Genomic DNA, 14,219 nt, shown 5'->3' with positions numbered 1-14,219 from the left:
TGGAGCAGAAGAAAAGGGCCTGGGAGAGGAAAGATAAGCACTCTGTCGGGCAGACAGGGAAACCTAGATGAATGAGAAAGCAAGGAAGAAGGGGGGCTGGGAGGTCTTCACGTGATGATGAACTGGGTTCACTTTCACGTTCTTTGAGAAATGCGAGCAAAGACTGGACTCATTTCTATGGCAGATGCCTCTTAACTATCCATGTGAATGGACTTCATGGATGGTGAATTTATACAATTAAGAGTGAAATCGTATAAGAGATGCATAAATACTTTCACAAGAAGACATACGTATAGCCTAAATTCAGTAATTTCAGACTGACTAGAATAATTTTTTTTAACAGCATAGATCCTCCACTTTCTATTAATCTTGATGCTGGGATCAGGTATAACTTCACAAAATTATACTTAGGGCATCTTTGGATGCCATATGAGCAATTTTTGTCTCTTGAGTTTTAACCTTTCAGTGTTGCTTCTTCACAGTTTGACATATCCTTTCAACGATAGCACATGGTTTTTAAATATTGGCCATAATTTCATTTTTCAACAAAGCAGCACTGATAGTTCACTGCCACATGCCATTTTCCTGTAAAAAGTGGGATATTACACATTTGAAATTAGTAAATGAATACATTTTTCACTATCTTCTTGTCATTCAGGATTTCTGTGGCATTGTCAACCCCAAGTTATAGCTTTTTCTCTGAGTTTTAGTAAGTTACTGTACTGGAGATTCTGTCCACAATATTGTTATCTTGCAGTATTTTTCTTGCTGGTGAATGTGAACAGTTCTATGAGATCTATATGTGTGGGTTCTAATTTTTTCAAGACGGAATTCAATTATTAGAAGTATTTTCTTTTAAACACACTATAATGCCTGGATCACAGAGCAAGTTTCACATCTTCTAGGGCCAACTTTTGGTCTCAAGTCCAAAGCAATCTTGGTAAACATTCCTTCAAGAATATTGCTCCCTGTTATAGGTTGAGGTGGGGGAAAGAAATAAGACATCTTGAATATTGACAACCAAGGAATTACCACTAATTGAGCTCTAGTGTCAAGAAAAAACTGGAGATTGATTTCTTAGGATAATCTGCCATCCTATATAATCTGCAAGAGCTTTATCTGCCCGCTGCCCTGTGGTGCTGCTCTGACATACGGAAGACATTCTAGAAATCAGTAACCATGCAGCCACACCTCACTGCAGTTCATGAAGACTTTACTCCATATCCAGCCTTCAAATAAATCAGTTCTTCCCATCAATTCCTTGATTCTAAAATAGAAAAGCAATCACAGTTATCTTTATATAGTAAATTTTCCCATCAAACAACAGACTCCTACCTCAATTTCTTTTCCCATGAGCCATGATTCTTTAAGCAAGCAGGGTTCAGGTGTGACCCAGGAACTCTCTTTTGAATCAATATTGTAGTAGTAATCATATTTCTCCTGCAGGGTGAGTTTAAGCCATGAACCTTCAGTAGACACTAAAGAAAAAGGTTTGTTAAATTCTAGAGAGGAGCGTGGAAACTTTTAACATTAACCTAGTTTCTTCAGTAAAGTAACATAATTGAACAGGGATGTTTTCCACCAGGCATTCAGATAATTTAAGTTAAAATCATTAGCAATGGGTCATTAAAATGGAATGAATTCTGTGTATTCAAAGGCAGCTCCCTACTAAACCAAAGTAAAAGAAGAGTGATGCCTAATGTTAGCTCTGCATGTCAAATTTCTCATGAGGATTAGAGGAGTCACACATGGCCAGCAAGAAGGAAAACTAAACAAGGAGGGAAACACCAGGCAGACGTGAATAGCACCACAAGTAGACGGGGAGACCAATGAGGAAGAATCCTCTTTGTTTAGAATGTCTTTAGCAACTTCTTTGAAAAGGAGTGGCCTACAAGGGCTGTGACCCACTATTGAAGGAGGACCCATTATTTAATCATTTGCCTTAAACCAAAGCAGAAGTGACTCATCTTTGGAGACAACTTTATTCAAAGCACAAAATGGCATACACAACCACTGAGGTCACTAAGAAGGGAAAAGGAAAATTCCTGATTCCTCTGACTCATCTTGTTCTACAAAACCACACACACAGGAGGAAAAACATGTTGAACGGACTTAATTTTCTCAGGGAGAGAATACTAGGAAAAAAAAACATCTATAGCAGTCATGGCTTAAACTGGTCAAGAATATTTGCAGTCAACAAAATAGGTTTGCAATCAGCAAAATAGACTTAGCAATCTATTTATTTTGTTGAGCAGTTACGATTCTTATCTCAGACCAGAGAGCTAAAAGCAACAATAAAAATAAAAATTTCAGACCAAGCTAAGCCAACTGCTGCCAAGTGAGCACCAGACTAATTGCCTTTATAGGTAAATCATAGTCCTAGTGAATTTCCTCAAAGAATATTTAAATGGACTCAAATAACTAAGCAAAGATAACTTTAAGGCCCTTTAAAGTGGGTTGATTCTTCAGTTGATTCTTTAATGCCTCTCAACTGTTCTGTGGATGCCCAGATACACAGAGAGATACATATCTCTTCAAATGGCCAATCAGACAACTATTATATGTTTAGAAATGCTGGTTTACTAGAAAATATATTGTACAGTCAAATATGGATGATCACAAGTAATCATTATATATTTTCAATCACCAATAATTATCAGATTCACAAATGTTTTCAGAAGATTGAACACTCTTTAAGGCAACTCTCTCAGTGGGAAGGAAAGAAATCAAATAAAATGGTGGAAATGGATATCTTTTATTTTCATAAGAACTCAGAAGTAAAAAGTTCTTAGTTGGTTAAAAGCGAACCACATTGGCACTGTAAAGCTTTATTTGGGTTGGGATGTCAGTGGATAATAGAAAAGGAAAATTCTATCATTTTCATGTCAAGTATGAGTTTAGAGTCAGGTCAAAGGCTGAGGAGGACATCGCTGGAACAGGGTCAAGGATTTTTCCTAAGAAGTGGAGCTGGTTTGTTGGGGCTTCCCAGGTGGTACGAGTGGTCAAGAACCTGCCTGCCCGTGCAGCAGATGTAAGGGAAGTGGGTTTGAGCCCTGGGTTGGGAAGATCCCCTGAAGGAGGGCATGGAAACGCACTCCAGTACTCTTTCCTGGAGAACCCCATGGACAGAGAAGCCTGGTGGGCTACAGTCCACAGGGTCGCAATTAGTTGGGCATGACTGAAGCGACTTAGCATGCATGCACATAGTGGGTTTGTTAACTGAGGGAAAAGACTAATTATGGGCCTTTAAGGAAGCACAACAGAGAAAGATTCCAGTGAGTTAAGAGGTGATGTGCATTCTATACGGAAACATGCTTTCTAGATGCCTTCCAGACAAAATCGTACCTATATAAGACCTAAACTGAGCTCTAAGGCTAAGTGATCTATGTAAGAGTAAACACTTTAGTCTGGGGAAAAACAGACAGTCTAGAACCAGAGGTGAAAGAGGTAAGAATAAGTCAGCCTGTTCACACCCTCAATGTTCACAGCTCTATTGAAAACGAAAGTTGGTCTCTAATTCCCTAGAAAGCTTCTCCTCTTCCTCTGAGAACAGAGGTTGGTAATCTTTTTCTATAAAGGGCCAGAGCGTAATTTCTGCCTTGTGTGTTACAGGTCTCTCACACAACTACTTGGCTCTCACGGTATCATGAAGGCAGCCAGACACAGTGACATACACATTAATGAGTGCGGCTGGATTGCTTTATTTATAAAAACAGGTGGCAGCCTGAGGAATCTAAAAAGCTATCAGAATAAAGGTTTCAGGATACACAATCAACATCAAAAAATAAATTTTATGAAAATATGTCCACATGAAAGCTTGCATACAAATGTTCACATAAATATTACTTAGGATAGCCAAAACTGGAGGAAAAAATCCCAGTTCTATCCACTGATGAATAAATAAACAAAATGTGGCCTATGCATACAGCAGAATATTATCAGCCATAAAAGAAATGAGGAGCTGATACAGGCTACAACTTGAGTGAACTTTGAGGACATTATGCTACATGAAGTCAGACACAGTATGATTTCGTTTATATGAAATGTCCAGAACAGGAAAAATTAGAGAGACAGAAAGTATACTAGTGATTGTCTGGGGCTGAGAGTTGGGGGTGGGGAGCAATGGCTAATGGGAAATGGGCTCCATTTATTATAAGAAAAATATTCTGGAATTAACTAGTGGCGTTAGCTATACAAGTTCGGGAGTATAATAAAAACTTCTGAATTGCACACTTTAAAAGAGTAAATTTTATGGTATGTGAATTATATCTCAATAAAAAAATTAATTGTATTTCTATATGTTAGCAACAAACAACCCCAAAATGAAATTAAGAAAATATTTACAATGACATCAAAAATAATAAAATATGGTAGGAATGCTGCTGCTGCTGCTGCTGCTAAGTCGCTTCAGTCATGTCCAACTCTGTGTGACCCCATAGACGGCAGCCCACTAGGCTCCCCCATCCCTGGGATTCTCCAGGCAAGAACACTGGAGTGGGTTGCCACTTCCTTCTCCAATGCATGAAAGTGAAAAGTGAAAGTGGAGTCGCTCAGTCGTGTCCGACTCTGTGTGACCCCATAGACAGCAGCCCACCAGGCTCCCCCATCCCTGGGATTCTCCAGGCACGAACACTGGAGTGGGGTGCCATTTCTTTCTGCAATGCATGAAAGTGAAAAGCAGAAGTGAAGCCGCTCAGTCATGTCTGACTCTTCTCAACCCCATGGACTGCAGCCTACCAGGCTCCTCCGTCCGTGGGATTTGCCAGGCAAGAGTACTGGAGTAGGAATAAATTCAAATAAAGTAATGCAAGCCCTATACACGGAATACTACAAAACATTGCTGAAAGAATTAAAGACCTAATTAAAAGCAAAGACATACCACGGTACATGGATCAGAAGACTTAGTATTAACATGGCATATGCCTCAAATCCATCTATGGCTTCAGGATAATCTCTAAAAAGTCCCAACTCTTATTTTTTTCCAGAAAAAATGAATCTAAGGTATCTTCCAGGTTTCTAAATTGGCTATCTGGGGACATATTTTTTTTCTCTGCTGATCAGAACATGGCAGTTGGGAAGAGGAGTAGGCAAGCTTAGGGAAGAGAAGATAAAACTAAATTTGGGCCAAGGATTTGAAATTATGATGAGTCATCTCTAAGAAAATCACCCCTTGCATAAATACAGTTGTACAAGTCTTTCTTCATAAACGATGAGGTAGGGGCACTATAGTAACCGATGAAGAGATGTGAAGGGAGCAGAGAGAGGCTCAAGGGTGATCAGACAGCAAGTAAGAGTGGATGGCCAGCAGCCCTATTTCCATTTCATTATCAGAAAATGTTCTGAATCAGAGGGTAGAATTCCCAAGTTAGAAATACATCAGGCTAATTATAAGTACACAGGGTAGCTCTGGATAGACTTCCAGTGAATTAAAACAAGGTGTTTTTTTTTCCCCTCAAGTTCCATTTCTAAGGCTATATATTGTCAAAGCAATTTTCTAAAGATGAGAAATACTATGTACATATGGTACAAATCAACGTCAGCATGAGTCAGGAGACACCTTAATCCTTGACAGTGGGACACAGCAAGTGCGCAACAAAAATCTATCACACTAAAGAGATGATGGGCTCTCTCTGCCAAAAATTAGCCTCACTGGACTTGTCATTTTCTCCCTCTGTCCAAAATGCCATCAATGTGATTTTCTAAATCTGAAAAATGAGTCCTAAACTCATGATCCCAGAGCTAACATTTCATGGATTGGAGAAGGCAAGGGCACCCCACTCCAGTACTCTTGCCTGGCAAATCCCATGGGCGGAGGAGCAGCAGCAGCAAGTATATGTCAAGGTTGCTGCTACTGCAGCTAAGTCGCTTCAGTTGTGTCCGACTCTGTGGGACCTCATAGACGGCAGCCCACCAGGCTCCCCCATCCCTGGGACTCTCCAGGCAAGAACACAGGAGTGGGTTGCCATTTCCTTCTCCAATGCATGAAAGTGAAAAGTGAAAGTGAAGTCGCTCAGTCGTGTCAGACTCTTCACGACTCCATGGACTGCAGCCCACCAGGCTCCTCCATCCATGGGATTTTCCAGGCAAGAGTGCTGGAGTGGGGTGCCATTGCCTTCTCCATAATACAGACCAATTTGCTGCATTTCATTTTATACTTTCAAGATTACTCTTTACTTCTACTTAATAATGTATTAATGTACATTAGTAAAGGTACAGTAACATATCATTTGTTTCAAAAAGGATGGAGAGATATATTAGTGTAAAAATCAGTTTGTACCACTAGAAGGGATGGCTCAATGGCAAAACTGATAGGAAGCAAAATCTCCTTTTAATACTGTATTTTCTCAAGTATATGGCACCCACCACAGCCACCAAGTTAATCACAGATTTCCAAAAGACAAAAAAGGAAAAGAAACACTAAAAAATTTCCTTGCCAGAGATGACAAACATTCAGAAATATTCATTTGAAAGCGATTATTTGTCTCAAAAGTAAGATAACACAATACCACAGAAATCATCATATTCAAAGTGCTATTTAATTTGTGCTAAACAGTGAAGATGCTTACCACTTCTAGATTTTTGCTCTTTTGCTTTTGCCAGGGCGTCATGGTACCTGTCAGCACATTCAGGGATTACGTCATTTGTATTACCAACGGCAGGCTTCAGAACAGACAAAATATCACTTTGCTTCTCCTTCTCCAAAAACTGATTAACATCAACGACCAGTGTAACCCCTGGGTAATGAAAAAGAAATGTTTCTGTTAATAATTATCTTCTACTCATCCTAGAGGCATGCAAAGATAGAAGTCAACCTTTTAGGAATGCATTAAACCTGTTTACCCTTTGAGAGAATATACTGCATACACTCAAGATAGTCATCAACTGTTCAGATTTTAAGAGGAATAAAATCCACAGGAGCAGTATTTTCTCATTACTCCTGTATGCTCTCAAGGCACTAGGTTCTGCCCACTGTGGTGATCTGTGAAACAGGGTGGACATACGTTGACAGCAGACATGCAGCCCTTATGCGGGTCGTTAATCAGTATGTGAGAACAAGCTTTACGAAAACATGTATTTATACTAGAATAAGTGGCTTACACTATCTAAGCCACAGAAGTCCTGACATTCTCTGGTACAGTGCAAGTATACTTTCAAGATTGTCCTTAGCAACCTGAATGACTGTTCTAGAAAGGCAATGGGCATAGCTGGTGGCTATGTGCAGTGGAGTCCAGAAACTTAATTCTGGAACCAATTTAGACCTAGAAAGCACGTGATCCCATTTCAAATGTCTGCCTCTCCCCACAAACAAAACCACATTCTTCTCTTGGTTGCCTAAAGAAAGATAACGTGCTGAATTCTTTACCATCTAGTTTAAGTAAGAATATTTTGGCCCCACCAATGGACCTACTGTCTTCACAATCTGTAAATGTACTGGGTTAGAAAGGTAGGACAAAAAAATGGAAGAAACCAGGTTAAAATACTTTATAGATGAAAAAACATCCTGATGAAGAGAGAGGAGAAAGATTTTTTTTTTCTTTTTAAACAGACATGTCAAACTCTGCCATACAAATGCTAAACGGTATACTACTGTCATCAAATTACATTCAGACGTGCATAGAGCTGTGAAGGCTGATGTGGTAGGAAAAACAGTCTGACTTTTGACACCTATGAGTCCAATCATGCAATCTGGAGGAGCACTTCCTCCAGGGTAAAGACTTCCGGTGGCCAACTCCACTTGTTGCTGAACAAAAGCTACAGTCAGTGGTGGGTCCTTTCAGACACAGAAGTTCAGGGGAATGGGGAAGCTGCCCCATTTCCTCTTCTCCAGGAAAGCTTAGTAGGAGAAAAAGGTAGTCCTGGTGTTTGAGAAGTCTGTGGTCTCAGAGAAGAGGAGAGAACAAGGAAATGACAAAGGAACCTCACATGAGTTATGTCGAAAAGCTTTATCAAACCCAGTGAAATGCTATTTGCCTTAAAAGATGGGTATTACGAAGGCATACATTTCTTTCAAGTACATGTACTGGTGTACAAGCAGGGGGTCCATGGGTTAATCTTCTAAATGACTGAAGCTGACTCCTTTAGGTACCAACCTTCATCTTAACAGAATCCTGCTCCATGAAAACTAAAGGCCTGGGGAAAAATCTAATAGAACAGTCCTGCTCATCATTTTACCCACAGTCCCTGGTACATTTTTGGTGCTTAACGTTTGCTGAGAGCTGCCAGAAGAATTCTTTATGGCATCAAAATTATATTGTGTGATAATGTGATATTTTCAAAGACTATGGAGGTGTTGGGCTACTTTGCTCCTGCAATAAATGGTCCCAAATTCCTCCTTTTCTTAATTTTCCTCTACCACCACTGTCAGTTATCACTTCTTGTTCCTGTCTGAATGCCTGCATAGGGCAGCCAAAACACCTAACTTCTTGGTAAATCATGCTTCTGAGTTGGGTAGAGACATAACCAACAGGTAAACCTTATGCCTAAGACAAGAATAAACAGACCCAAAGCAGCTGTCCACGAGGTCTCCACTGAGTTGACAAAACTCAGTTCTGTGCTCAGGCTTTGAGACAGCTATTTTGATTCCTTTTTTCCTTAAGCTATGGGTTGCAATTAAGTTCCAGAGAGCTGAGAATGACACATAAACAATATCCAGAAAGTCAGGTATGTTTCTGCTATGGAACAAATGAAGAAACCTCCTCCAAACCTCCTAAGATCCAAGAGTATATTTATGCCTTAATCCACATGCCAGAAGGGCTTCTCTAAGGCATGCATTCTCAAAACAGGTGATATAACCCCCAGCAGGGTAAACATTGGTTCTTGGGAAGAGAAAGTAAAAAAAACAAAACAAAACAAAACTTTATATATAAAAGCACATATCTACATGCGGCATATAAGCAGGTATATATTAGTGGTACTGAAATTTCATGGTAAAGAGCACCATGGGGGAAAAAAGTCTAGAAAGACTCCTTAGGGTATAATCATGGATAACGGCTGAACGACATTGCTTGAAGGAGTCAAAAGTAGAGACAAACCTACTTGCAGAAAGCAAGATGCTCCAGTGAAAATGGACATCGGGCCAAAAGCAAGGAGTCTTGAGTTACTGTGCCCTTTCAAATCTTGCCTGTGGTCAAACATATGGGCCAACAAATGATCTGGGAGTGGGTTTGATAATTGCAACATGTGACCAGAATTTGTTTTCAAGTCTTCATACAAAGGATGAAGAGTGATTTTAAAAGTAAGATTAAATTCCTTGTTGAAAACACTGGAAAATTCTCATCTCAGTGTAAGAATATAGGCAGTTTTTATCTTTAGAACATCTTTTTGTTGTTATAAATCATAGAAGACACTATATCAACTCTTTTAAGGAACAGGATGGAAGTAGAAGAACGGATTTTAAATGTGCAAGTGTGGAGCACACAAATCTCAGACATTTGAGAAAATCTCTTACATTCACAGTAAACAGAACTGTGAGTCTCAAGAGGATCAGACTTAACACTTGTAAGTCAAGTATAAGAACAACATGAAAAAAAGGAATAAAATAACTTTTAAACTGGTTTGATCTCTAGGAGAAAAACTATAACCTTTTTAGTCTTTTTGAGTGCTTTGATGACAATATAATTTCTTAAAAGTGTATTTTTCAAACTACGGATGCCTTCAGTTTAATATATAAATTTAAATCTCTTGTGTACACAGCTTAATTTTATTTTTTCTTAAGGATTAGAATGTTTGAACAGAGAGACTTCAAAGATCCTAAGGATATAAGAGTTCAGGTTGGAGAAATATACATATTTTTGAGGCTAAGGAAATAAAAACCAGATGATCCTCACAAATGCCTGCAACATTTCAAAGCATATCTTCTGGAGCAAGACTAGGTATCTCAAAAGCATTCTATGACCTGATACAACAGGATGGATTCTAATTATGTCATGAACGGACAGGTTAATGAACTACAATTTTAGGAATCTTATTTTAATTCACATAGGTTATTTATACATGGAGAATGTTAGCATATCACCCTGATCGCCGTGTGAGTTTTCTTATTATCCTCTAAGAAAATAGATGCTTAAAAAACACACAAACTATTATTTGGGAGCCAAAGTGGGGGGTCCAGTAATTGCTAAGTATGTCTATTCCAATTATGCATTTCATACTGGGGGAAATAACCCTAGGGGGTGGGACTCAGCACCCACTAAGCCCACTGTGAGATGAACTTGAGCAACACTCCACTGATCATCTGACCTCCATAAGCCCATCCCGATTGGCAGACCACAGTGAAGTTTCAGGTCTCCTGGAATTCGGGTCAGTTCAGAGCCAGTGTCCAGTAATCTCTGCAACGTCTGACTGTGTCCTTCCCTGGGGGGAAGCACAGTCACCACAGTAGGATGTAACATATTGGTAACGTAGCAGGCTCCTTTCCCCAGGGAACCCAGTCCCTCATTCATTCAAGGGCTTCTGGGTCTGTAAATGGCTCAAGTCCGGGAATTGATGGAGGGACCATGACTTTCTGTTTATCATTCAAGTTATACTTCCACTCACCTGACCTAGAACCCTTCTTCCACTTGTACAAATCAAGTGAGAATTTAGTAGACTGTCTATTTTGCTTCTAGGAATACCACAATCAATTAGTAAATTAAATTTCATAGGTCTCTGTGTCAGATTTTTCTAATTATTGCTTTGACCCTGCTATCTACTAACATTATACTAACCACAGCCACTTGTCTTTGGTGATTAAATGCTGTCCCCTGGCCTCTGCCAGACAGCCTGACAGACTTTGGATTTTCCAGCCTCTCCACAATTACATGAGCCTATTTCTTAAATGAAATCTCTCTTTATTCTTCCATATAAATGCATGTAGAGATAGTCAGACAGTACTAGATACTTGTTTTCCAGAGAAACTACATGGCTACATATGTAGTTTGTTTTTTTTTTCCATAGGGGGGAAAATATATAGTTCTATTTCTTTGAAAAATGATATTATAATAGAAGGCATGGAAGGGAGGACAGGCATTTATTAAGTAGGATGGTCTAGCTTTCTAAGGATCAAGATAAAAAAGGACTTGATTATACTATAAATTTAAGAGTTGAGAAATTATTTTCTGCTGTCTGGACTTGGTTCAGCTACAACTTCAAATTTTGCTGGAAATAGTACTTACCTGTGAAAACCAGTGCAACCAATCAATCTTATTTTTGTATAAATATGAATTCAAGAATTAAAATAGGTGAGAGTTTGTATCTTTTCAGAAAAAAAAAATGGCACACTTTTAAAAATTAGGAATTAAAACAGAAGCTCAGGGGGATAGCCAGATGTAAGCGCGAAGCTGCGGCAGCAGGAGGCGGCGAGGGCTTACATTGCTTTGCTTTGTTTATGTCCTTGTTGGCCTCGTTGACAGCATGCTGTATCTCATCCAGCCAAAGAATTTTAGAAGCACTTTGAGGGTCCTGAGAATGTGGTCACAGAATAAAAGAAAAAAAAAAACAAACAGTGAATGATGATGAAACAGAATTAACAATGGTTTTTTAGGAGCCACTTTATTAAAATTTCCACGAACTCTTATTTAGCAACAACCCAGCATGGCCACACACTGTACAAGCTACTGATGAAACAGACTCCAAATGGGACCACTTCTCCCCTCTGCACAACCACCTCTTTAGTCCGGTCCACCCCGCCTCCATCATCGCTCCCTTGACAGCTGCACCGATCTCCTATTTGCTTTTGTTGTTTCCACGTCAGCTTCCACCCCAGTGGCCCTCTACCGAGAACCAGATAACTCCTCCCAAAAAGGACATCGCATCACATCATTCCTCTGCAAAACTCCTTCAGAGGTTCTCTCCAGCAGTGGGAAGGAAACAACACCCGCTTCCCACAGACTGTGGGCATCTAAGGATCTGGTCCTGTTCATCCCTCTGTTTTTATCTCCCCCTCGTCTACTCACTGTTCTTGACCTCCACACCCGCCTCCTTCAGATCCCATCGCTCTACCCCAGGTGTGTGGCTGTTGGTTTTTTCTTATCATTCAGGCCTTAATTTAAATGCCGCCTCTTCCAAGAAAGCCTTCTCCGACTGCTCCGGTCAATCACATATTCTCTCCCCCAGTCACTCAGTAACTGTGGCTCCCAAGGTGGCTCAGGGGGGCACAGCACACTTTCAATTTGTGGGAAAAAGTGAACGTGGATTTTATCAGACACAGTGACAAAAATAAGACCCAGCGGATTCCGATAGAAGCATGGTGATGGCCCTCGAGGAGCTAATGGTTCAGGAGAGGAGGCAGGTGCATCAAAAATGATAATTACTGGATCAACAGCAAGGCCCTACCATATAGCACAGGAAACTACACTTAATATCCTGTAATCAACCGTAATGAAAAATAAAAAACTATAATACAATGTGATCAGAGCGATATTAGCGATAGATAGTTTAGAAATAGCCAAGAAGAGATGAATTTGTATTAGGAGCGTTGAGATGCAGGGGAAGAAAAGACCAAGTCGTTAAGGACAGCTTCAGAAAGGAAGTGTAAGCAGCAGTAGAAAGGTACTGAGTTACCTTTCCTCATTTTTACTTTAAGGGATGATTCTGATTTTACCCCAAAGGCAGTGCCAGCATACAATGTAAATAAAGAAGGCTTCCAGATAGCAACTGCATTTCATATAAACGTGTCTTAAGATTACAAGTAAATTTTGTTATTGGTAGAAATTAAGCATTTTAGAGAAGATGAGACATTTCATTTTAAAAACCTGAAAATATCTGCCTACTTGTGCGATAGCCTAAAGAAAGACTGTGATGAACAGAGGGTGGTTCGTCGAAGCCAGGCAGAAGCAGCTCCATCATGTAGGACTCAAGAAGGATAGGGGGCAGGAAGGAGAAAGAACATGCACCAGCATCTTTGGCAGGCTTCAACTCTATCTCCCTCAGAGCCCAGTAAGAGATGATACGTGGGGAAAGGGCTCTGAAAATGAGACAAAATATCTGCTATTTCATTCTGTAACCCCCAGATTAAAGAAGACCATGGATGAAGGCTTGGTTCCTGCTTCCACAGTCACCTCTAGCTGGATCTGCCACGTGGGAACCACATGCTAGTAAGATTTTCCATCTTTTGGGAGAATGGATGTGGAAGGTTCAAACAGGAAGCAAGACGGGAAGTGGAGACCTGGAAGAGGGTGAAGGGACAGGGGAACAGAAAGTATTTTTCCTCCGCTTCTAAGCCAAAGAGAACCCAACCACTCCCCCAGGTACAGCCTAAAAACTAAGCTCCACACAAGTTCATTTCTTTCTTAGATTTTTTTTTTCCTCTGAAGGGTATTTACCAAATTTCTTCATAACTTACCAGTGTAGAAGATGTACCATACAAACTTTTATTCAGATGAGAAGAAAGTTACAATCCATTTCAAAGCTGAAGGTATTAGTTTTATAAGCTAAACCCAAGAGGACTTTGCAAATCAAAATAATTTAAGTCAACAGTTAAATCAGACCCACTGCAGCGAAGGGTTGCTAGAGTTAAATGCAAAGCCAAGAGGAAAAACTGAAGCCTACCAGGGTAAGGTCTTCCTTTCAACTGATCACTGGAAGACTGGAAACAGGGTGTTTATAGGATGGCCAGGTCTCTGTGCTGTGCAGAGTCACTCAGTCGTGTCTGACTCTTTGCGACCCCATGGACTGTAGCCCTCCAGGCTCCTCTGTCCATGGGGATTCTCCAGGGAAGAGTACTGGAGTGGGTTGCCATGCCCTCCTCCAGGGGATCTTCCCAACCTAGGGATCGAACCCAGGTCTCCCACATTGCAGGCGGATTCTTTGTCATCTGAGCCACCAGGGAAACGCAAGAAAACTGAGTGGGTAGCCTATCCCTTCTCCAGGGGATCTTCCTGACCCGGGAATTGAACTGGGGTCTCCTGCATTGCAGGTGGATTCTTTACCAAATGAGCTAACAGGGAAGCCTGTTCAAGTCTCTACTTCCAGCTAAAAAGCCAGGTTCAATATACGAGTTACAGATGGATTAAGTCAACAGAACGTAGGCCATCTGAAAATCAAGTAATAAATTCCTGAATTTAGAGGATTCCTAGAAAATTGTAAATAATTTAAAATCTACCTCAGTATGTACTGTGTTACCAGGTAATTGTGTATTATTTGGCTGAAGTATTAAGCACTGACTTAAAAAAAATTTATTTATTTTAACTGGAGGCTAATTACTTTACAATATTGTAGTGGTTTCTGCCATACACTGACAT

At 40.2% G+C, this 14,219-nt stretch overlaps 1 protein-coding gene across 1 annotated transcript in view; it reads right to left on the bottom strand.

Annotated features, from left to right (window-relative positions):
- The window catches only part of IQGAP2 (IQ motif containing GTPase activating protein 2), a 307,479-nt gene that overhangs the window by 64,946 nt on the left and 228,314 nt on the right, over window positions 1-14,219 (bottom strand). The window contains exons 14-16 of the mRNA XM_069595343.1: window positions 11,349-11,439; window positions 6,567-6,734; window positions 1,336-1,478 (exon numbers count right to left, since the gene is read on the bottom strand). Coding sequence (XP_069451444.1) covers window positions 1,336-1,478; window positions 6,567-6,734; window positions 11,349-11,439 — 402 coding nt within the window. The remainder of the gene's footprint in view (window positions 1-1,335; window positions 1,479-6,566; window positions 6,735-11,348; window positions 11,440-14,219) is intronic.

The sequence above is a fragment of the Ovis canadensis genome, chromosome 7 (genome assembly GCF_042477335.2).
Source record: "Ovis canadensis isolate MfBH-ARS-UI-01 breed Bighorn chromosome 7, ARS-UI_OviCan_v2, whole genome shotgun sequence".
NCBI lineage: Eukaryota > Metazoa > Chordata > Mammalia > Artiodactyla > Bovidae > Ovis > Ovis canadensis.
Note: the sequence above shows the minus strand (reverse complement) of the source record. Positions and strands in the feature narration are given on the sequence as shown.